General features: G+C 39.0%; 1 protein-coding gene across 7 annotated transcripts in view; it reads left to right on the forward strand.

Annotated features, from left to right (window-relative positions):
* Window positions 1-18,400, forward strand: part of B3GALNT1 (beta-1,3-N-acetylgalactosaminyltransferase 1 (Globoside blood group)) — a 32,868-nt gene extending 14,468 nt beyond the window's left edge. For 6 of the 7 annotated variants that reach the window (XM_082839527.1, XM_082839528.1, XM_082839524.1 and 3 more), the window contains 3 exons: window positions 10,544-10,608; window positions 13,165-13,257; window positions 15,934-18,400. In XM_082839527.1, the coding sequence (XP_082695653.1) occupies window positions 15,968-16,963 (996 nt within the window). In that variant the 5' untranslated portion in view covers window positions 10,544-10,608; window positions 13,165-13,257; window positions 15,934-15,967 and the 3' untranslated portion in view covers window positions 16,964-18,400. The remainder of the gene's footprint in view (window positions 1-10,543; window positions 10,609-13,164; window positions 13,258-15,933) is intronic. The other variant, XM_082839525.1, reaches the window with a different exon arrangement.
* Window positions 18,401-25,435: the final 7,035 nt, after the last annotated feature.

The following is a 25,435-nucleotide window of genomic DNA, read 5'->3' on the forward strand; positions in this document are numbered from 1 at the left end:
GAGAATGTACATTAACATTAAAAACTCTGACAAGCCCTCCATTAAAAAATAATAATTTGAATGATTTCCAGTTTTTTGGTCCACAGCCCTTTTGAGGCTTTGTACCACCTGTAGATAAGACACAAATGCAGCCATCTTTGGCTGCCATAAAGTTCTGTGCTTAATAACTGAGATGTTGGTTCCTTCTCTGAGGACAGTGGTTTCATTTGATGGTTAAAGCATTTGCACGCTTAATAAATCTGGAAGCTGACAACTGTTTTGTCTCAGTAGGTTTTCTGGGCTTTTCTATTATTTGAGATGTTTCTTCAGCTGTTGTTGATCAGCCCCCAAATCAACAATAATGACTGGTGGCCTGCTGTGCACCCAAGCATTGTGCTAAACTTGTAAGACAGAGAAGATGGTTTGCTTAATGTAAATTATTTAGAATCTAGTTGGTGAATGCGTGTGCAGTTAATACAATCACAAGTTTATTTTTTATAAAATGAAAATTATTTTTAAATTATAAATATAATTTATTTGTTGACGGTGCTATGTGACATTATTATTTAAGAAGTCAGTAATAAAATAACAGTGTCCATATTGGGCCTTTTTATATTTTTCTATGCATTGATGTTTTTGGTTTTTCTTTCTGTCCCTCCCCTGGGACATGGGATTTAGAAATGTCAGGGTTCACAAAGCCTACTGTTCAGCCTTCCTAAGAAGTCCTGTGGTCCCACTGTCAGGGAATGAGCCAATCCCAGATCTCAGGCTAGGCCAGCTTGATTTCTGTGCCCTCATAGTGTGTGCATTTATCTGCGTGGCTGAATGTCTTTTAACTTCAGAAACTACAGAGTGCCCTAGTGCTGACTGGTTAATTCATGTTCTCCACATAAGCCTCACAGTAAGTAAATTGGTATTGATGATTTATATCTGGAAGGAGACACTTTTGAGAAGTTAACTTCTCCAAGGTCACACAGCCATTAAGTGCTGCAGACAAGATTGAGGGTGAGCCATCTAGCTGCATTTTTATTATGCTGCTTTTCCTGTTTTGATAAATTTAAATTACAAAGAAAGCTGTAAATATAAGAGAAGGCCTATTTTTCTGTCACCCTGAATTAACAACTGCTAATATTTTAGAGTATTTGTGTCTAATCTATTTTTTCCCGTTTTCCCCACACACACCCTTCATTCTTTCCCAGTGACACCCACACTGCTTAGTGTGGAAGGTGTTCCTGCGGTCCCTTTAAAAAATAGTTTTATAGCTGCTTCTGAAAGCTTACCGTTTCTTGTGTGTGGTTTAAAACTGTTTATCTAAATGGTGTATTTTATATATGTGTAATCATTCAACTTGTATTTTTTACTCAACTTTTTATTTTCAAATTGATACACTATGTACAAATCCAGTAACTATTTTGTAGGATTCCACTGGAAGACAGACCAGCTTTTATTTATCTGTTATCTTATGGATAGGCAATTAGGTTACCTCGAATTTTCCACTTTCGTAGTCCCCCTAATGAGCACGCTTGTACATGTCTCCACATGTGTACACGTATGAGAGTTTCTCTAGGGTGTGTTCCCAGAAGAGGAGTGACTGGTTTTCAGTTTTGCTAGATGCAGCCCTATTGCTTACCAGAGGGACTGCAACAGTTTGTGCTTCACAGTGTGTGACAAATAGCATTTACTCCAGTACCTGATTAATATTAAACTTTGAGATTTTTCGATGGTTTAAAAATTTTGTATCTGACTTTAATTTGCATTTCCCTGATTACTTTTGAGATCAACCCTCTTTTCATGTCCGTTGGCCGCTCTTTATTTCCTCTCCTGTGAGCTTCTTGTTCATGTCACTCATTTTCCTTTTGATTTGTAAGTTTTATATAAACTTCATATAAACAGAAAATGACAGCAGATTATTACAAATATATATTATATAATGAATATATATCCAGTCCTTTGTTTTTACTTGTTGTAAATATCTTCTCTGAGCCTGTGGCTCATCAATTTTTTTTTTTAATATTTTATTTTATTTTATTTTATTATTTTTGGTGGCACCACGTGACATGCAGGATCTTAGTTCCCTGAGCAGGGATCATACCCATGCCCCCTGCAGTGGAAGCATGGAGTCTTAACCACTGGACCACGAGGGAAGTCCCATGTGGCTCATCTTTTTTTTTTTTTTTTTTTTTTTTGTGGCTCATCTTTTAACTGTGCTTATGGTGTCTTGTCTTATAAGGAGTTTTATATTTTGTTGTGACCCAATCTCTTTCACCTTTCTTTTATGGGATATGCTTTTTGTGACTTGTTTACAAAGACTTTCCCCATGCTAAGGTCACAAATCTATTCTGTATTTCTTATCGTGGTATTAGTTTTGCTTTTTTTACATTTAATTCTTTTATCGACTCGGTATTTTATTTTGGAAATATGAATATAATTTTATTTTTTCCACATTTATTCCAAAACAGTTTATTGAATCCTTTCCCCATTGGTTTGAAGAGCCACCTCTGCCATTTTTCAAGTCCCTATGGATGGGTGGGTTTATTTCTGGTCTTGTTATGCAGCTGTTTAATACATTGTTCTATTCCTCTGGTTTAATTACTGAGCTCTGCAAAATATTTGATAACACCAAATCCACCCGAACACCAACTTCATTCTTTGTTCTCAAAATTTTGGTGGTTATTCCTAGATCATTAAGTTCCTTTCATAATCCTATGAATTTATTGATCAGTTTGGGGAAGTGGAATCTTACATTGGAGTTTTCTTATCCCCGAACATGTTATCTCTCTTGTTTATTCACATCTTTTTTATACTCTTCAGAAATTTTTTTAGTTTTCTACATCAGTGTTCGGCACATCTTTTGTTACCTTTATTTGACGCTGTAGTTTTTGTTGCTATTGTGTTTTTCGTGTTAGATTTTTATTTTATTTATTGTTTTAATGTTTCTGATTTGTACGTAAGCTCATATCCAGCATCTTGGTAAACTTGTTAGTTCAGGCTTCCCTAGTGGCTCAGTGGTTGAGAGTCTGCCTGCAGATGCAGGGGACACGGGTTCGTGCCCTGGTCCGGGAAGATCCCACATGCCGCGGAGTGGCTGGGCCCGTGAGCCATCACCGCTGGGCCTGCACGTCTGGGGCCTGTGCTCCACAACGGGAGAGGCCACAACAGTGAGAGGCCTGCATACCACAAAAAAAACCCAAAAAACCTGTTAGTTCTTTTATGTCATCTTTTTCTCTTTGAGTTTTCTATGTAGATGATTATATAATATGAAAATAAGGGCAGTTTTTTCTCTTCCTTGACAATTTTTATATCATATTTCCTCTTCTTGTTTAGGGGATAGTAAGGGTCACTAGAAAAACACTGAATAGTAGAAGTGATAGTGGGCATCCTTGTCTTTTTCCTGACTTTAATGGAAATACTTCTGAAGTTTCATCATTAAGTTTGCTATGGTTTCTTCAATAGGTTAAGGAACTTCCTTTCTATTCCTAATTTTTTTTTTAATAATCACCTGTATTGGTTTTTTTGTTTTTCATTATTTTCTGTTTTATCTTTATTATTCCTTTTATTTTCTTAGTAATAACATAGGAATTTTTAAAATTTCTTATACTCAGATCATTTATTTTCAATCTGTTTTTTAAAATATGTTATCTGTTAATGCTGATGAAAGAAGACAGACTAAAAACTCTGCATAACATATCATTTCATTTATGTGACATTCTGGTAAAGGCAAAAATATAGGGATGAAAAACATCAGTGGTTGCCTGCATGTTGGGGGAAGGATTGATTACAAAGGGACACCAGTAGAATGTTTGTTGTGATGGAACTGTTTCATATCTTGATTGTGCTGGTGGTTACATAAGCGTCAAAACTTACAGAACAGTACAACAAAATGGATGAATTTTACTGTATGTAAATTATAAGCCAGTAAAAAAAAAATCACATGGATACAAAAAATATATCACATGGATACAAAAAATACATAAAGTAATTCTACTTTTTAAAAAAGGTGCATTATTTTTATGTTTTCTTTTTTCTTTTTTTATAAATTTATTTTTGGCTGCGTTGGGTCTTCGTTGCTGTGCATGGGCTTTCTCTAGTTGCAGCGAGTAGGGGCTACTCTTTGTTGCGATGTGCATGCTTCTCATTGCAGTGGCTTCTCTTGTTGCAGAGCATGGGCTCTAGGCATGTGGGCTTCAGTAGTTGTGGCGCTCAGGCTCAGTAGTTGTGGCTTGCGGGCTCTAGAGCACCGGCTCAGTAGTTGTGGTGCACGGGCTTAGTTGCTCTGCAGCATGTGGGATCTTCCTGGACCAGGGATCGAACCCGTGTCTCTTGCATTGGGAAGCGGATTGTTAACCACTGTGCCACCAGGGAAGTCCTAAAAAAGTACATTATTTTTAAAAGTTAATTTTCTGTAAGGATTGTTTTAGTAATACCCAGTGCATTTTCATATGTAGTACTTTTTTAAATGAGGAGGGAAAACTTTTGTTTTCATTGTTTTGAATTTTAATGTATTCAAGAGTCAAAATAATATTAAAAAAAATATAGGTAACAATGTAATATAACAAAGTGATATTACTAAGTAATATAACAAAGTGATGCCAACTAGTATAACAAAGTAGTATAAAAAGGAGTGCTCTCACCTTTCTTTCTTATCCACCGCATTCCTCTCTGTCCACTATGTGTGTCTTTCCACTGTTTTTCATATGTACATACAAATATTGGTTTTATTTTGTATTCCTTTCTAACACAAAAGTTAACATATTATAAACATTGTTCTATATCTTACTTCTTCACTTGATGTATTCTAGAAATCTTTCCATGTCAGTACTTAGGGAACATCCTTATTCTTTTTTTTTTTAACTGCTGTAAAGTTTTCTATTGGGTGGATGTATCATGGTTTATATATGAAATCTCTCATTGTGATCCCTTGGCTTATTTTTAATTATTTACTGTTACAAACAATTTTGCAGCCAATAACCTTATATACATGCATCATTTTGGACACATGCACCTGTATCTGAAATAAACTTCAGGAACAAAATTACTGATAAAATAATAAAAGTATTTGTAATTTGTATAAGTATGTATTTCCAAACTGCCCTCCATAGAGGTGTTACCACTTTTTACTCTACCAGAAATACATGAGAGAGGGAATTTTTTCTTTTCTTAACTCTCTTTAGTTTTTATTACTGAAATATTTTAAATTAGGTATAGATGTTGTGACATTCTACTCCTAAGTATATCAGTGTATGACTCTTAAAAATAGGAAAATATTTTTTAAATTAAAAAAATTTCTAACAGCTTTATTGAGGTATGACTTACATACCATATAATTATTTCATTTTAATTATACAACTGAATGATTTTTACTAAATTTACAGGGTTCTGCAACCATTACCACAGTCAAATTTTAAAATATTTCCATTACCCTAAAAAGATCCTTTATGTCCATTTGTAGTCAGTCACGGACCCACCCCCAGGTAACCACTAACCTACTGCCTATAGGGGCATTGCATATGATAATATGGTCTTTTGTGTTGGGTTTCATTTACTTAGCATAATGTTTTTTAGGTTCACCCATTTTCTGAATTCTTTTTTTTTTTTTTCTTGAAGTGTAGTTAATTTACAATGTTGTGTTAGTTTCTGGTGTACAGCAAAGTGATTCATTTATATATATGTGTGTGTGTGTGTGTCTGTGTGTGTGTGTGTATAAATATATATATACACACATATATATATATATACACACACATAAATATTCTTTTTCGTTACGGTTTATTACAGGATATTGGATATAGTTCCTTGTGCTATACAGTAGGAACTTGTTTATTTACTTTATATATTGTAGTTTGTATCTGCTAATCCCAGACTCCTAATTTATCCCACATCCCCCTTCCCCTTTGGTAACCATAAGTTTGTTTTCTGTGTTGGTGAGTCTGTTTCTGTTTTGTAAATAAGTTCATTCGTATCATATTTTAGATTCCATATATAGATGATGCCATATGATACTTGTTTTTCTCTGTCTGACTTCATTTAATGTGATAATCTCTAGGTCCATCCATGTTGCTGCAAATGGCATTATTTCATTCTTTTCTGTGGCTGAGTAGCATTCCATTGTATTCCACATTTTCTTTATCCATTCATCTGTCAATGGAAATTTAGGGTTGCTTCCACGTCTTGGCTATTGTAAATAGTGCTGCTGTGAACATTGGGGTGCATGTATCTTTTCAAACTAGAGTTTTTTTCAGGATATATGATGAGGAGCGGGTTTGCTGTATCATATGGTAACTCTAGTTTTAGTTTTTTAAGGAACTTCCATACTGCTTTCCATAGTGGCTGCAACAGTTTGCATTCTCACCAACAGTGTAGAAGGGTTCCCTTTTCTCCACTCCCTCTCCAGCATTTATTATTTGTAGACTTTTTGATAATGACCATTCTGACCAGTGTGAGGTGATACCTCATTGTAGTTTTGATTTGTAGTTCTCTAATAATTAGTGAAGTTGAGCATCCTTTCATGTGCCTATTGGCCAGCTATATGTTTTCTTTGGAGAAATGTCTGTTTAGGTCTTCTGCCCATTTTTTTTATTGGGTTGTTTGTTTTTTTGTAACTGAGTTGTATGAGCTTTTTGTATATTTTGGAAATTAAGCCCTTGTCAGTTACATCGTTTTCAGATATTTTTCCCAGTCTGTAATTTGTCTTTTTGTTTTATTTATAGTTTCTTTTGCTTTGCAAAAGCCTGTAAGTTTAATTATATCCCATTTGCTTATTTTTGCTTTTATTTCTATTGCCTTGGGAGACTGACCTAAGAAAATATTGCTACAATTTATGTCAGAGAATGTTTTGCCTATGTTCTCTTTTAGGAGTTTTATGGTGTCAAATCTTATATATAAAGTCTTTAAGCCATTTTGAGTTTCTTTTTGTGTATGGTGTGAGGGAGTGTTCTAACTTCATTGGTTTACATGAGGCTGTCCAGCTTTCCCAACACCACTTGCTGAAGAGACTGTCTTTTCTCCATTGTATATTCTTGTCTCCTTTCAAAGATTAATTGACTATAGGTGTATAGGTTTATTTTTGGGCTTTCTGTTCTGTTCCATTGATCCATATGACTGTTTATGTGCCAGTACCATGCTGTTTTTTTGTTTTGTTTTGTTTTTTGCGGTACGCAGGCCTCTCACTGTTGTGGCCTCTCCCGTTGCGGAGCACAGGCTCCGGATGCACAGGCTCAGTGGCCATGGCTCACGGGCCCAGCCGCTCTGCGGCATGTGGGATCTTCCCAGACTGGGGCACGAACCCGTGTCCCCTGCATCGGCAGGCGGACTCTCAACCACTGCGCCACCAGGGAAGCCCATGCTGTTTTGATTACTGTAGCTTTGTAGTATTGTCTGAAGTCTGGGAGAGTTATGCCTCCAGCTTTGATCTTTTTTCTCAGGATTGCTTTGGTAATTCTGGGTCTTTTGTGATTCCATATAAATTTTAGGATTATTTGTTCTGGTTCTGTGAAAAATGTCATGTGTAATTTGATAGGGATTACATTAAATCTGTAGATTGTTTTGGGTAGTATGGCCATTTTAACAATATTAATTCTTCTAATCCAATAGCATGGTATATCTTTCCATTTCTTTGAATCAGCTTCAGTTTCCTTTATCAATGTCTTATAGTTCTCAATATATAAGTCTTTCTCCTCCTTGGTGAGGTTTATTCCTAAGTGTTTTTCTTTTTTAATGCAATTTTATAAGGGATTTTAAAAAAACTTTCCCTTTCTACATTCATTGTTAGTGTAAAGAAATGCAACAGATTTCTGTACGGTGATTTTGTATCCTGCTAACGTACTGAGTTTGTTTATCAATTCTAGTAGTTTTTGTGTGGAGTTTTTTATATATGGTATCATATCATCTACATATAATGACAATTTTTACATCTTCCTTTCCAACTTGGATACCTTTTATTTCTTTTTCTTCTCTGATTTCCATGGCTAGGACTTCCAATACTACGTTGAATAGAAGTGGTGAGAGTGGGCATCCTCGTCTTCTTCCAGATTTTAGTGAGAAGGTTTTAAGCTTTTTACCAAGTATTATGTTGGCTGTGGGTTTGTCAAAAATAGCTTTTATTATGTTGAGATGTGTTCCCTCTATACTCACTTTGATAAGAGTTATTAACATGAATGTATGTTGAATTTTATCAGATGCCTTTTCTGCATCTGTTGAAATGATCATATGGTTTTGTCTTTTCTTTCGTGGATGTGGTGTGTCACATTGATTGATTTGCATACGTTGAACCATCCTTGTGACCCTGGGATGAATGAATCCAACTTGATCATGTTGTATGATCTTTTTTTTGTGTTCTTGAATTTGGTTTGCTAGTATTTTGTTGAGAATTTTTGCATCTATATTCATTAAAGATATTGGCCTGTAATTTTCTTTTTTGGTGCTTTGTCTGATTTTGGTATCAGGGTGATAGTGGCATCATAGAATGACTTTGGGAGTGTTCCCTCCTCTTCAGTCTTTTGGAAGAGTTTGAGAATGATTGGTATAAGTTCTTCTTTGTATGTTTGGTAAATTCCCCAGTGAAGCCATCCCCATGTTTTGAATTCTTAAATAAAATGTTATAGCCAAACAAAGTATCAGTACTTTGTTTCTTTTTACAGCTGAATAGTATTCCATTGTATGGATATAGCACATTTATTTACCCAGGAACATTTTCAGTTAACATCATCACACCTAACAAAATAAATAATCCTTTTCACATCACCTAATATCAGCATTGTCTTCAGTTTCTCCAGGATCCAGTCTGGGATCATACACTGCAACTGTGTATGTCTCTTAATCTCTTTTAATATTGAGGCATCCCTTGTTTTACGGGATTGACTAGCTGTAGACACCATGCTAGTTGTCCCATAGAACACCCCACCTCCTGGGTTTGTTGGAGTGTTTCTCTGTGGAGTTCTTAGCTTGTTCTTCTGTTCTCTGTATTTCCTATAAAATGTGATTAGATTCCAGTTAAACATTTTGGCTAGGATGTACACTTCACATTGTATCTCATTTGGAGACACATAACATGTGTTTGTTCCATTATTTATGCTGAGATTGATGATTGGATGAGAGTGGTAGCATTCCTTCACTGTGAATTTTATATTTTTTTCAGTCTTTACAAGTAAAAAGTAATCTTTGTGGTGTTACTTTGGTACCATACAATGTCTAATTCCCCATCAGTCTTTCATTTGATGATTAAAACACTGATTGATAATCATTGCCTGAATCAGTAATTTCATGAAAGGTTGCAACATGATAGTTTTCTTATTCTGTCATCCTATCTACATTCATAATTGGCAGTTTTCTGTAAAGAAGAGCTTCTCCTTTTCACTTGGAGCAATTTGTCTTCCCTGAACTACAAATCACTCTTTAAAACAAAACAACAAGAGAAAAAATTTGACTTGTCTTCTCCCCCAGTAATTTTCAAGTAAGGGACTGGTATAATATCTTCCTCATTGAAATGTTATACATTGCTGGTATTCAGTTGCATGTATTTTATGATTACCACTGTGGTGTTCTCTTTAAGTTTATGGATTAAACGAAAGTTGGGTGTGTAAGGGTTTTGAGTTTCCTGACAGGATTTTTTGTCTCTTTGTTTATGTGTTTTTCAAGATATGTTTTGGTAGTTAAGCTGAAATAATACTGTGGTCAGATAATGGGGCCTGTGTTAAATTAAGTTTTGAATTTTGGAGACAGCTTATGTAACCTAATATGATCAGTTTTCTTTTTAGTATAATCATTTTATTTATTTTTATATATTTGTTTTTTTTGGCTCACTGGGTCTTTGTTGCTGCATGCGGGCTTTCTCTAGTTGCGGCGAGCGGTGGCTTCTCTTGTTGAGGAGCATGGGCTCTAGGCATGCGGGCTTCAGTAGTTGCAGCATGCAGGCTCAGTAGTTGTGGCATGCAGGCCCCAGAGCATGCGGGCTTCGGTAGTTGTGGCATGCAGGCTCAGCAGTTGTGGTGCATGGGCTTAGTTAGCCCGCGGCATGTGGGATCTTCCCAGACCAAGGATCAAACCCGTGTCCCCTGCATTGGCAGGTGGATTCTTAACCACTGTGCCACCAGGGAAGCCCATGATCAGTTTTTTAGTAAATGTTTCGTGTGGTCTTGAAAAGAATATTCCTGTTCTTTTTAATTGAATGAAAGGTACTAAATCAAGACTATTAATAATAATTTTATTTGAAACACTCCCATCCTTATTTTTTTCTGCTTGATGTATTTAGTTATTTAGAGAGATTTGTTAAAAATCTCCTGTTAGGATTATAGATTTTCCCATTTGTACTCATACTTTTCAGAGTTGGCTTTATGTATTTTGAGACTATCTCTGTTTCTATAGCTTCATGATTGTTAAATTATCTTGATCTGTGTGGAATGTATATGTTGGTTCCTTTTATTAGTAACAAAATCTCCTTGTCCCTTTTAAATGCTGTTCATTTAAATACATGAGGTTAATAAATAACTACAGCAGATTCCTGATTGGCATTTTCCTGATTTTTAAAAAATTTCCTAATTTTTAAACTTTTTGTGTTGTTTTGTTCTAGGCATGTATCTTATAAGTAGTACGTGGCAGAGTTTTAAGCCAATCTGAGAGTCTGTTTTTCGGTAGGTGAGTTTACGTTTATATTTACTCTGATATCGGATGCATTTAAATTTACTTTTGCCCCCTCCTTCTGTGGTTTTCCATTTGCCATGCATTTTCTCTGCTTTTTTCCTTTTTTCCTGCCCTCTGTTGAGTTGATAGCTTGCTTTGTTTCTTTTATTTCTTAATCTGTGTGGAATGTATATGTTCAGTATCTGTTCTTTCAGGGTCGTCACTCTAAAGGTTAATACACATTATTAAATGAAACTCTTTTTAAAGCAACCACATCATTTTTATATAGTATTTTGGTTTCACTTTTTTAACCACACCAAAAAACACTGTTTTTGTTATTCGCTCTCTCTCTCTCACTTACTATGTATATTTATTAGTTTTCATTATCTTTCAATAATCTCTTTACTTACCTTTGTTTCTTGAATTCTGTTCCTTCCTCCTGAGTTCATTTTTCTTCATACTAAAATACATTCCCTTGGTACTCCTTTTAGTTAGAGTTTGTGCACTTTATAAGTCCTAGTCCATTTCACAGTGTTTTTATTTCACCTTCATTTTACTTGAACTCTAAAATTCACCTGTAAAATATGTACAGTAAAACCAGTTGGCCCACAATATAGGGTTATTGGGGGGAACTAATAAAATTTGTTGAAATACTTTATAAACGGTTTTGTGTGTGTACGTAATGCTATTATTATTAGCTAATATACATCCTATTAGAGTTATATTAGAATTACAGTGTTTTGAATGGATTTTAAAAATCATTGCTTACTGTACTTAGTTAATATTTACTGAGACAAAAGAGAATAATACCTACGAGAAATATCATGAATTGTACATGGTCACACCTTGGGAGAAGAGCTGAGATAAGGTGAAACTCGAGATCCTAACTGCTAGCTTAGGGTTACTCCCATTCATTGGAACTTTGAGATACGCAAGCATGAAGTCCAATTTTTTTACTTTGTTTTTATCTATTTACAAAGACAGTACACAAATAGTGTGGAAAATCCAAATGATAAAAGAAAGAGAGAAAGAAATCTTCCAGGAAGTCCATAGAGTTGAAACCATTGACATATTGGGACACATCCTTCCAGACATCTTGCTCTGCATGTGTGGCTGTGTGGATTCTGGAGATTTGTCTTTTCATCTTCCAAAAGGAATCATACTACATACGCAGTTTTGCTACTGCATTTTTCACTAAGTAATATATCAAGAGAATATAGCTAAGTATCATTGCATATAATGAATAAATGTATACCGTTGTATGGATGTATCATAATTTTGTTTAACCAATTCCCTATTGGGAGACTTTAAAATAATTTTTTATATTATAAATTATGCACAGTTGCCTGATTATTTCTTTAAGATAAATTGCTAGCAGTGATATTGGTCAAAGAGTGTGCACATTCAAGTCTTTGATACATGTTTAATAAATCTCTCCAAAAAGTACGCAAGAATGCCTCTTTTCCTCACACAAACTAAGTATTGTCATTTTTCCCCCTTAATTTTCCAGTTTGAGATTTTTGTCAATATCTCTGCTTACTTGTGAGTTTGAACATCTTTTCTTGTTTTATCGTTCATTTGTAATTCTTTTGAGAACTTCCCCTTTGGCTGTTTATTCTCTTTTTGCATTCATCCATTTCTTATTAAGCTGTATGAACTCTTATTTGGCTTATAAATTATTATAAATATCTTATTTTTTTCCCTGTTTTTTTTTCAATCTTTTAACCTTGTTTGTGCTTTTTATCGCGTTGTTTTTTTGCTTTTCAACCTTGTTCAAGAACTTTATGAAATTTTTATTTGATCAGAATTTCCTTTATGAGTTCTGGGTTGTTTCCTTAGATGGGATAACTAAAAGTTCTTCCCCACTTCAAAACTGTTAAATGTTCATTTGTATATTTTGTGTGTCTGTGCTCCTAGCAGTTTATTTTTCTCCCATTTGAATCTTTAATCCATTTGGAGTGTTTTTGGTATAAGGAGTGATACACATCAGTGCCTTCCTGTTTGTCACATCCTGTTGTGGTTTTTAAATTTGACTGATGAAAATCAGTATATGAGCATCCTAAAGCATGGCAGGAATGAGATGTGCTTCATAGTTTTCGGTTTACTAATGTGTCTTGGGTATTTGTAAGTAGAGACAGAGGTTCAAAGGGGAGGGAGTGGATTGGGAAGTGGTAGTTGACAGTCTCATGTCAGGGTTACCTTCTGTGTATGTGTGTGGAACAGAGAATTAAAGAGAGGATACCAGCAGAGTGTCTCTTAGAAGTTTCGTGTTTCACTTCTTTTAGTGACCCTGAGTTCTTTATCCAGGGAAGTGGAACTGCGGTAGGATGTCGTAAGACACCATCTGACGTGAGGACTTAGAGGTTTTACGTCTTGAATACCAAGTGCTCTTCTTCCCTGATGAACCCATGAACTCTCTGAATTCTGTGGATTCGTGGGCTTTTTTTAACGTTTTATTTCAGCATATGTTCAGAAAGAAATTGGAATGGGGAAGGGGTTCCGTTCCCCTCTTTGACGTCTAATTCCCTGACCCATAAGTAGATGCTGTTAAGTTTCTTACGTATCTTACAGAAATTTCAAGCACTATTTTTGACTACTACTTGCTACTGAATGTTCAGTTGATGAAATTGAAGATCTTTCACTCAGAAGAAATAAATCAAGAAGGTAAGAAATAAAATCTTTTGACGCTTTGAAACATTCATCAAGTAAGAAGAATTCATCAAGATTATTTCTTTAGGATAATCCCTTTTGACAATAAAAATCAATTTAGTGAACATAAACAGGATGGAATAGCCGCAAAGCGTAGAACACGGCTCACGACGATAGCCTCTGTTTGTTGCGTACCTGACACGGGCCATCTGTTAATTCACACTGTATTAACATCTTCATTCTGTAGAGATGAGGAAACTGAGGCTTCCGGAGGTAAATAACATACCCGTAGCTCTCCCTGGTTGGCAAAGGACAGAACTAGGTGTGGGCTCTGGTCTCTGCCTTTGGAGCCACCTGTGTTGTGGGTAACCTGAAGTCTGTTCCAGCCAGTCCTTGAAAGACCTTCCCCCACTTTTGGAATAGATAGTTCCTGTTCTTTTTGCTGCTACTTTATTTTCTTCGTAGGCCCATAAGCAGTAAACATCATAACTACAGACACAATTTCACATTTATGAACTGTGGCTTGTAGAATGCATGTAGGATAACTTTTATAGTAAGATTTGCTGTTTTTGAGTTCTTCCCATTATTGAAGAGTAGCCAGGCCTCCATTGCCTGTGTGCAGTTATACATGAAGCCCCTTACTCAGATGCTTTCCTTCCATTTGTCCGAAATTTGTTATAATGTGCCAATTTGTTAGAATGAGACGTAAAACTGCCATTTGATAACAGTTGTAATGTACAGGTCATCGATGGCTGAGATTAGATGGAGCTCCCTAGGGTTGTGCTGTGTCTAGTAGCCAGGTGAGGAGAAAGTGTAAGAAGATATTAATTCCTTCCATAATTCTCATTCTAGGTCTGTTCTGTTTCAGCTTTTTCTGGGAGCTAGCTGTGTAAGGCTAGTAAGGGGGAGAAAGGAGGATGGGGGTGGGATGGATAGACCTACATTTTATGTTTATACAAATAGAAATAGCACATCAGACAGGTCAGTGTTCATTGCACGCTTGCTGTAGGTCTCTGTCTTGTACTTTGACTCTTGTCAAAAGAAAAATGTTCTTTCCAACAAGGTCATAGAATATAAGTGGAAAGGCAAGACACATATACATGAAACCAAACTAGGGAGTTTGCCGAAACATTCCATTGTACTGTGTGACTTAAAATATAAAAAACATTAGAGGTAGGAAAGGATATTGTAGCAAGAAGTAATCAGGGCAGGTAAGATATGGCCAGAGGGAAAGGACAAAGAGTCTTGAGATCCTGTCATTTTTATATGTATTAAGAGGCAGAAGAACTGTATGTCCAAAGACCTAAGATTGCCCCAAGGTAGAACCCTTGGTAGACCAGCCTTTCCATATAATGACATTAATGTATGCCCTCCATAGCAAATTCTGGGTTCCCAGGATCTCTCCCCCAGTTGATTGTGGGTGAAAGGGCATGGCCAGAAGCTTCCTCAACCTGCCCTTCATGTTGTTGATCTGTCCCTCATTCTGAAGTTCCTTAGCATTTGACGTAAACAGTCTGTACTACATTGCTGTGACATGTTTACGTGTTGCCTTGGGATTTGCGCTCCTCCCATTTCCTTCTTCCTTTGGCCTCCTTAGTGCCTGGTGCAGTCTGTGGATGTTGAAGTTCTAGTAAACACTTAGTACATGAATGTCTTTGGACTGAGGCCCACGATCATGGCACCAGGAAAGCCCTGTGGGATCCCGCATTGTAAACCAACCTTATCCTTGGGATCCAAAGCAGAGCTGAGGCTGCGACCGTGAATGCACCGTGTCTCCTAGCTCAGTTTTCTTGTCTCAGCTAGAAGTTCCCTATAAAAGCAAGTGTTCTAGGAGGTTCCATCCCATGATTCTGATCTGGTGCGGGATTTCTGAACAGGGAAGTTAGATTAGATGGGAGTAAGATTAGAATGGGAAACTCACAAAAACTCATACTATGGGCAGGCCTTTAATTTAAGCACTTGCTGTCCAAACTGAGCATTGAGTTCAGCTAGTGAGGTAGAAAGGGGGCTGGGGGGGTATTTTGGGCAGCTAAAGCTGTTTCACAGTCTTGTGCATTTGAAAACTCCAGAGATGGTTACCCTTCTTGTGTTTCGAGGCCTGACCTTTCAGGGGAAGCATCTCCACCTTTATCTCATCCCCTATCAAGCAGGTCACTGCGAATAATTGTAGCTGTTGGGTTTTTCTTACTCCGGATTTGCTAGAATTCACATCAGATCACACAGCTGAGAAAGACCCTTGGTTTATTTGGGCATGTTGCTGATAATATCTCTTTGCATTAATGATTTTATTCTAGGTATCCAGAGGGACAGAAAACGATGAGTAATGGGGGAGTTACAAGATAAATCTACAGTAAAAAATAAAGCAGACTGCTTCTCTTCTTTACCACTATGAAAAAGAAGTAAAGAATTATTTCAACAGTTAGGTCAAACAAGAAGTATTAATTTCCCTCGAATAATTGAGGATATGTTTTTAACATGGGGCTTGATGTAAAAAGCTGAAATATACTTGTGGTTGTTGGTATCCGTTTGCTTCTAGCTACATGAAGTTAAGTGGATTCAGGTCAGGATTTTTGGTTTTGCTTTGGAGCTTTTGTTCTCCCAACCCTTCTTCCTTAAGCAGATGATCAGGTATCATTTGAAAACGTGTTTTGGGTGGTGGCATGCTAAGCAGGTCTTTGATAACTCTTCCAGAACCCGAGGCTTGCGTGCTCCTGAGTCGCTGTGAATGGCCCCAGCGCTCCTGACCACTCTTCCGGGTAGGATGTCGCTGAGATCCCTGAAATGGAGCCTCCTGCTGCTGTCACTCCTGAGCTTCCTGGTGATGTGGTACCTCAGTCTTCCCCACTACAATGTGATAGAACGCGTGAACTGGATGTACTTCTATGAGTATGAGCCCATTTACAGACAAGACTTCCGCTTCACACTTCGAGAGCATTCGAACTGCTCTCATCAAAACCCGTTTCTGGTCATCCTGGTGACCTCACACCCCTCAGATGTGAAAGCCAGACAGGCCATTAGAGTTACTTGGGGTGAAAAGAAGTCTTGGTGGGGATATGAGGTTCTCACATTTTTCTTATTAGGCCAGCAGGCTGAAAGGGAAGACAAAATGTTAGCATTATCCTTAGAGGATGAACACCTCCTTTATGGCGACATAATAAGACAAGATTTTTTAGACACGTACAATAACCTGACCTTGAAAACGATTATGGCATTTAGGTGGGTAACTGAGTTTTGCCCCAACGCCAGGTACATCATGAAGACAGACACTGATGTCTTCATCAATACTGGCAATTTAGTGAAGTATCTTTTAAATTTAAACCACTCAGAGAAGTTTTTCACAGGTTATCCTCTAATCGATAATTATTCCTATAGAGGATTTTACCAAAAAACCCATATTTCATACCAGGAGTATCCCTTCAAGGTGTTTCCTCCCTACTGCAGTGGGTTGGGTTATATAATGTCCAGAGATTTGGTGCCAAGAATCTATGAAATGATGAGTCACGTAAAACCCATCAAGTTTGAAGATGTTTATGTTGGGATCTGTTTGAATTTATTAAAAGTGGACATTCACATTCCAGAGGACACCAACCTTTTCTTTTTATATAGGATCCATTTGGATGTCTGTCAACTCAGACGCGTGATTGCAGCCCATGGCTTTTCTTCCAAGGAAATTATCACATTTTGGCAGGTTATGCTAAGGAACACCACATGCCATTATTAATTTGACATTCTACCCAAGGCCTAGAGAAGGGAGGGATACTTTGTGGAAAACGTTAAAGTTAGACTATGAAATCTCCAATGGAAAACTCATGGGAAGGTCACTGTGTGGCTTACACGGAACTGAAACTCATGAAGAGGCTATAGGCTGGAGACTGGAGGGTTGTACTTGACCTGTGGTTTATTTTGACAACAATCAAGTCAGGCCTTTTAAAGGTGATATTCAGAGGAATTAAACATCTTATAAAGGAATGGGAGGTTTTTGTTAATAAAACTCATAGGACCAAACAATTTGAACGTGTCGTTCTATAGGTTAAAACTTCTTAAATGGGTTTCATTGAATTATAAGCTCATTTGTCCATAACAGCAAAGCAGTGTGGAGTATTATTCATTGAACAATCTAGTCAGTTCAGGGTTTTGTGTATATCTTACATGGATTACAGTTTTTTAAAATATATAGTTGTGTGTAAAACAAGTGAAGTTATGCTGAACAAAATTTCATCTCTTTTTGGTCATTCGGAAGATACTTCAGGATGTTGCAGTATTTCAGTTATCAATTATTATTTAATGGTACTTAAAGTTTTGCACTTTTATGGGTGTTTGAATGTTACGGTTGTTTCAATACTGTATAAACAGAATAGTGAAAAATCACTCTCTATATTTAAACTTCTTTTCCAGTTACTTCACTGATGAGTTTATTATGAATAGCTCCATTAATGTGTAGATATTGGTCATTATTGCATATCAGTAATCTCCTGAACTTCGATAAATATTTCTTCGTGGTAATATAGAGAAGAATTAAAGCAAGAAGATCTAAATTATTGTCTTGTTTTTAAAAATATAATCCCTGGTGTTTTTAGATGTCACTTCATCTGTCTCATTGTTCCACCTGGAAATTAGGAGTAGTGTAGAGCGCCAGGCAGCATGTTTCCTTTTGGAAAGGACTCTGAAGCCAGAAAGAAAAGAGAGAACGTGATGGCCAGAATATTATGAAAGGAGTGGCATATTTCAGTGCTTGAGCTGGAAAGAGAAGACTAAAGATTCAAGTTGCATTGTTAACTGCTCCGTGTTTTTTTTTTAATTAACAATCAGTTTGAGAATAAAAAGGAAAAAAAACCACTGCTGCTACTGTTCTTAGTTTCACATCAAGAGGAAAGCCCCACTGTGGTCTAAAATCAAGTCTGATTTCCATGTCATGGAGAAGCACGTTTTTTCATAGGAGTGGTGATGTAGGTCAGCTTTGACCTGCTAGTTGGTCCAAGAGAAGCACTCCTTGCCCCCATGTTCTTGGGATTGTGCAATTTCCCATTATGCCTGATACGGGACAAGTGATTTCCTTTTTTCTGGATTACATGATGGTGAAAGATCAAATCTGTTGGCAGAAAATATGAACTTGAAAATATATCGTCAGCTCTTGTAATACTCATATATTTATAATTCTCCTATAAGAAAAGCTTAATTTCAGTTAGAAACATTATAATGTTTGATTCTTGATAACAAGGCTATTTCCATTTCCCTCCTCTCAGACCTGATCCAGTTACAATAAAATCAATTAAATGAAATACTCTGTGGAATCCATCTATGCCCTTGCTAATTCCCATCCATACGGAGCCACTTTCTTTTTTTTTAAATTTTATTTATTTTTATACAGCAGGTTCTTATTAGTTATCTATTTTATACACATTAATGTATACATGTCAATCCCAATCTCCCAAATCATCCCACCACCACCACCCACCCCCCGGGAGTCGCTTTCTTTAAGACACAGGTGGTGGGTATTTTTGTGGTAGGATTAGATTTGATCCAATTTGCCTAACTTTATATTGGTATTTGGGAAGCTAAGTCAAATAATTTATAGAGGGAGAACTTTTAAAATAAAAGATAACTTCCCTTCCCTTTAAGATGAGACCAAAAAAAGCAGTAAAACGTGAGTAATTGCCAGTTAGAAGATTGTTCGTTTTCAACTACAGGTTGGTGCTTAAGAGATCTCTAAAGAGTTAAATGATTATGAAAAACATTGAGGCTGGGTCGTTATATTTTTTGTCTTTAACTTCATGTTTGCTTTCCAGTAGTATTAGTCAGCTGTGTTATTAAAATCTTGGCCTCTGACGTTTAACCACATGATTAGCACCTTTTATTTTAACTGGTAACAGAGTTTAATACGGAGCCTAACCTTAGGCGGCTGCTTTTCTGCCATCCACAGCCCTGCCACATCCCCGTGGTCTTACCTGCTCTCTGCCTCACTCATTTACTTTGCTTGCCTGTACGCATTGAGTCTGTGACCCCAGCATGTTAGCCTTTGCCAGATTATGCTGCAAGAACAGCTCCCAGATCTCAGAGGTTGACAACAACCATGTGTTCTTTGCATCCACACCGCACGCTACTGGTTACCAGCCTTGGCTACTGTGTGTAACTTCTCACCTCAGGGTCCCAGCTGAAGGGCAACACCTGTTTGGAACATGCCGTTCTTGTAGAGGGAGAGGACAAAGAGCTGGTGGAAGGAGAAAGGGCTGGTGGAAACACTAACATCTATATCTGCTGACCAGAGCAAAGCCCATGCCCAGCCCAGTGTCCGTGGCAGGGTGGGGCAGGGGTTTGGTCTCACAGGAAGTAGTGCACGTCATTTTTTGGCAGCCAGGAATACTGTGTTCTTCTACAGGGTGGGCAAGGAATAGTGGGGTACAGTAATCTGCCACACCTAGTGCGTGAAAGGGAGAAGGGGCTCAGGGACCTGGATTCTGAGGCCGGCCCCAGTGCATCAGAGGTTTGCTGGCTTACTGGGAGCTGGTGCTTTGAGCCCTTCCCTGAGAGGGCTGCCCTTTCACCCTCCTTACTCTTTCCCCAGCTCTACGCTAAATGGTCTTGGCATTATCATGTTCCCATCAACTCGCCAGATGAAGAGCAGCCGGAGCTGAGCTATTTATAACAGTATTTCTGAGTGTGAGCTTGGGGATAAAGCTCTTTTCTCTTGGCGTCGGGTAGGCATTTATTGCAGGACGGAGGGAGAGAGAGGGGGGAGGGTGAGTATGAGAAATGTGGCAGGCCCATCTGACGTCTTTGGGGTTCTTTTAATCCACTGGGAATTCATCTTTATATTAAGCCATCGCCTCTGGATATTGTGTGAGCGATTAGAACCCTCTCACAGTCTCTATCAGCTGCTTGATTATCCCACGTGTAGTTGATATAGGACCAACCCGTTAAGGAGTCAAAACAGGTGACATGTGTTGATGGATGTGTTGGTAGGAGATGGAAGCGAGTGTGGGAAATGGGCCCCGAAAGCCAAGAGGCAGTTTGAGTGGGCAGGCCCTTGGCAGAATTTGTGCCCAAGGGAAGAGCCGACTCATGGGTCTTGTAAAGTCAAAGGAGGGCCCGACAAGGATGGATACCGTTGCTCTGTATTTAAGGTAAGTGATGGAAGCACAAAACTTGCGCTTAGTCTCTCCTCACATGTGACCCTTTCTTCGCATTTGCAAGCCTTACCCTTCCTTTAGGTTTTCAATGAATAATGTCTAAAACGTCTGCCAACTTAGCCCTTTTTATGTTTTACTCTCACCCTTTAGACCACGTGGGAGGGAGGGTGGAGGTTAGCGCTACTTACATTTCCCCCTTAAAGAGCCCCCTTTGAGACATTTCCCAGATGAAAAATCAAGGCCCCTCGTGGTGAGTTAACATCATTCTCTTAAAAGGCTGCAGCAGCTGCAGCGAAGGTTTTAAATAACACTCTTCCCCCTTCGCCCCCTTCCCCCTTTCTCCCTGTAGAAACCGAACAGAAACAAGCAGGAGATACCAAAATGTTAACAGGAGTTGCCTGTCAATGACTGCTCCCTTTGAAGTACCTTTTATTACTTCATTCTCAACAACAAGGATGAATTACTTTTATAACATAAGTGTTTTAACAATATATGAACAAATTTAGGTAAAGGTAAAAAGCAGGGTCAGACGATGTCGTGGGAAAAGGCTGGCGGGGGACGGGGTCAAAGGCTGGCTCGCTGCTGAGTTGCCAGCCCCTTCCGTGCCCTCCCGCTTTTCCCGCAGCAGACTCTTGTGAACCGGTCCCTGCCAGTGGGACCCCAGGTGAAACCACACGACTCCGATTGGGACTTAAACCACTTAGCTAAAATTGCTCACTTCTTGTCAGGACTTGCTGAAGCTCAGGTTCTTCGTGTCTCATCGCAGAAAGAATTCAGGGACGAAGTGATAAGTAAGAGGTGGATTTATTTAGAGAGAGAACACATTCCACAGGCAGAAGAACGTGGTCCGTCTCAAAAGGCTTGAGAGCAACCCCAGGGCATGGGGTCGACTCAGAAAGTGAGAGCAGCCATGGGAGAAACACACTCCGTAGACGGAATGCGGACTGTCTCAAAAGGCGAGAGCGCCCCAGGTTAGTTTTTGCGGGCTGTGTAATTTCATAGGCTGACTACAGTGGGAGGATTATTCCACCTATTTTGGGGAAGGGGAGGAGATTTCCAGGATTGGGGCCACCACCCACTTTTTGGCCTTTGATGGTCAGCCTCAGAGATGCCATGGCGTGTCACTTAGCGTATGCTGGTGTATTACAATGAGTGCATGAGGCTCAAGGTCTGCTGGGAGTCAAATCTTCTGCCATCTCGGACCTAGTCAGTTTTTTAGTCAGTTTATGTCACATCTTCAAAGGCTCTTGTCATTCTTTTAAAGGTTGTGCCCTGGCCCCTTCCTTCCTGTTTCATGGGGAATGTCTGCCTGTGGCCTCCTGTGTTCCTCCCTCATTAAGAAAAAAAGGAGAAGGCCTCCTTTTCCTTGATAAGATGTTCTGCCTACGCTGCTGGCATCTGCAGCTACCATGGTGATCCCATGAGCCTAAAGGCCAAGGCAGTGGGCTGAGACGGTGAGCCTGGGCCCACATTCTTCTAGACCCTTTGGTGTTAAGTAACCACACACATTTGGATGTCGTGGCTCCAGTGGTCAGTTCCTCACAGCTGGGAGAACCTAACTCCAGGGACATAAGAACAGTTTCCCTGACCGGAGCCGTTGTGCCCATGGTGACTGGGGAGATGTGAGGAGATGAATCAAACTCTCCTCCAGGGCAGAGAGAAAACAGCTGGTGACCCGGGAGCTCTGAGGCTCTGGCTTGGATCCTGCTGGGGGATGGTGCCCCGCCTGCGAGCAGCCCTCGGGGACGCGGTGGACACTCCTCTCTGGTTGGTGCCCGCCATCCGTGTCGGGCAGCGGGGCTGCGGTTGCACCTGCGGGGGGCAGAGCGGGGAGAAGGAGGCTGTGGGAGGGAGCCCTGAGGAGTCTGAACCTGTCTCACCTGTGGAGCCGCGTCTTCTCATTTGGAAGAAGAGAGGTCAGGGCCACATCTCTTTGCCTTTCACGGTTTACTGCCTGCCTATCATCCGAGAAGGTTTGTGTTACGAAATTGGCAAAAAGTAGTTTCAGAGTCTGATGGTAACGCCGTTCACTCTGCCCTCTTTGTAAATGAGAAGCTGGAAAATCTCTGGATTTTGGTAAATTCACAATGAAATGACCGGAGAGCACCCAGGTCTCGCTGTTCTTCCATGCCCCGAGGCTGCTATAATTACTTTATTAAAAATGAAGTGTCTCAAGGTTTCAGGACAAAAACTGTTGAAAAGCCATAAATGACTAATTTGGTGTTTCAAGTGATAATCAAGCCTGTCTCTTAGCTCAATGAATATGAAGAGGAGGAAAGAAACAACCTCACCTTTGTTACTGAATCTTTTTATATGAATCTTTAAAAAAGTTTGCACACTGCTGCCCTCTCTAGTGAACCTTAACGTACAAACAGTAAATTTTTTTAAAGTATTATATAAGAAGAAACTAAATTTTGTATTTCTCAGCCTTAAATTTGAAAGCAAGTAGACAGGCAGTTATTATTTTGTCTGCTGAACAACCTCCTTCTTGAGAAACTTCTACTTTTGAGAAATGTCTTATCCACTAACTCCATCTGCGTGGTTAGTACAGTGTGACCCAAGCCATGAGAATTCTCCCTGTCTTAAGATCGCAGCTCCCTGGCGACAGTCCCGTGGTCCACTTGACACTACAGCGCAACTGCAGTCCCTCTCGAAGAATTTAGAATTAAGGCTAAGCAGTCTAAGTCTGAGCGTTGTCCTCAACTAGGAGATATAAATCTGGGAAATTTTGATATTAGATGTTTTTTAAAAAATACATTTCATTTTTTAGAGCAGTTTTAGGTTCAAAGCAAAATTGAAAGGAAGGTACAGAGATTTCCCATATACTCTCTGCCCCCATGTACACACTCCCTCCCCCACCATCAACATTCCCCATCGGGACAGGACATTTATTACACTGGCTGTCACCACAGTGACACATCGTTATCACCAAAAGCCCACAGTTTACATTGGACTTTTGGTGGATTGTCAGTGAGGCTAAGACTGTAATCCCTGAGGAAAGCTTCAGAGCTGGAGTCTCAGGCTCACGGAAGGGAAGTACTTTACAGAAACAGAAAAGGCCCGCATTCAGATAAGCCCTTCGCCAGGGCCAGCTCCCCTTCTTCATGGCGGCCTAGGGCCAGGCTGGTGGGCCTGAGGCTCTGAGGCTTCCCTTCCGCCAGACCTCACAGGAAGCCGCAAGGATTCCTATGGGTGCCAACCCTAGGCCAACCTCTGTACCAGGTGGGCCTGGAGGGTAAAGGAGTAAGATTGACATTTGGGGGATCCAGTAGCTTCAGGAGTGTGGTTTCACACTGCAAATGAAGCCCAGCGCCCCTCAACCTCTGCCCCATGCCTTGCACACCAGCCTTCTCCACTCTGCCCTTTGTTTCTCAGGCACCCCAGGCCCATGCTGGCCTACCTGCCTTCGTCTCAGCTCTTTACCTGGAGTGTACTTTGCTTTTTCTGGATCTCCATTTCCTCATCTATGAAGAGGCCATCAGCCTGGAGAAGAGGAAGCCTTGTGGCAGAGAGAACGGTCTTGACCGGAGTGACTCTGGAAGGCAGGACCAAGGTAGTGGGAGGAGTGACAGGGAGAGAGGTTTCAGTATAGGATCAGAGAAATCCAGAGATAGAGCAGGATGCTTCAGGAAATAACAAATTCCCAACCTTAAAGGAGGTAAAAGAAGCTGGAGAATCCTTTGGTAAAGATGCTGGGAGTGCAGAATTAACAGGACCTGGACTTGGAAAGTCTAGCTCTGAGAGAAGTACTAGCATTAGCTTTGGAGTCACACAGATCTGAGTTCAAGTCTTAGTGCCACCTCTTACTATCTGGATTACTCTTCTCTCTGAACCTCATTTGCCTTGCACATGGCAGGAAGGTAATAAGAGTGTCTGGCTTGTAGTGCTTTTGCAAGAATTCGTTGAAATAGGAGATGGGAGGACCCCACAGGAAGTAGGTGCTCAGTACCTGGGAAATTTCATTAAATCACCATTTGGTTCTAAAGGATGGTTGTAAACAGTGGAGGGCACAATGGGGAGGACGTTGCTGCTGCCCTCAGGGCCAGAGTCTGGAAAGGCCGCCAGCAGGAAGACAGACTGGAAGCAAGTAGGATATTCTAAGAAGAGGAACAAGGGAAAAAAATGAAGGGGCAATAAGTGTACTGATTTTTTTTTTTCCCTGAACTCTCTAATTCTGTTCCATTGCTCTGTAAGTCTGCCTTTCCATCACTGCCATACTACCTTGATTACTCTGGCCTTATACTAAGTCTTAAAATCTGATGATATAGGTCTTCCAACTTTATTCTTTTGCAATGTTGTTTTGACTATTACATGACCTTTGAATTTTCAAGAAAAGTTTGGAATCAGCTTTACAATTTCTATAAAAGAGTCTTCTAGGCTTTTGATTAGAATTGCATTAAATATAGAAACTGGGGGGAAAGGCTGTTTTAACAATATCGAGTCTACTGATTTATGAATAGTCTACCTCCATTTATTTAGATTTTCTTTAATTTCTCTCAGCAATATTCTGAAGTTTATGAAAAGGTAACAGTCTTGCATATATTTCATTAGATTTATTCCTAAGTATCTTGTATTTTTTGATGCTATTGTCAATGAGATTTTTTTTTTATAGACGTATAATTAACATACAGTAAAATGCACAAACTTAAGTGCTCAGTACAATGATTTGGGGCAGTTTTATATATCTGTACAAACATCACCTAAAACAAGATAGAGAACACTTCCATCATCCCACGAAGGTGCTTAATGCCGTCTTCCAATCAATCCCTACTCCTACCCCACCCCCATTACAGAGCAACCACTTCCTGGTCTCTATCACTGTAGGTTTAGTCTTGCCATTTTGGGATTTCATGTAAATGTATTCATGCAGTATGTATCATTTTGAGTCTTGCTTCTCTGATTGAACATAATGTACTTTATATTAATCCATGTTGTTTTGTGTGTCAGAAATTTCTTTTTATTGCTGAGTATTATTCCATTATATGAGTAAACAGCAAATTGTTTATCCATTTGGGTTGTTTCTAGTTTGGGGCTATCATGAATAAGATTGCTATAAAGATCCTTGT

The sequence above is a fragment of the Leucopleurus acutus genome (genome assembly GCF_964270905.1).
Source record: "Leucopleurus acutus genome assembly, chromosome: 5".
Classification (NCBI taxonomy): domain Eukaryota; kingdom Metazoa; phylum Chordata; class Mammalia; order Artiodactyla; family Delphinidae; genus Leucopleurus; species Leucopleurus acutus.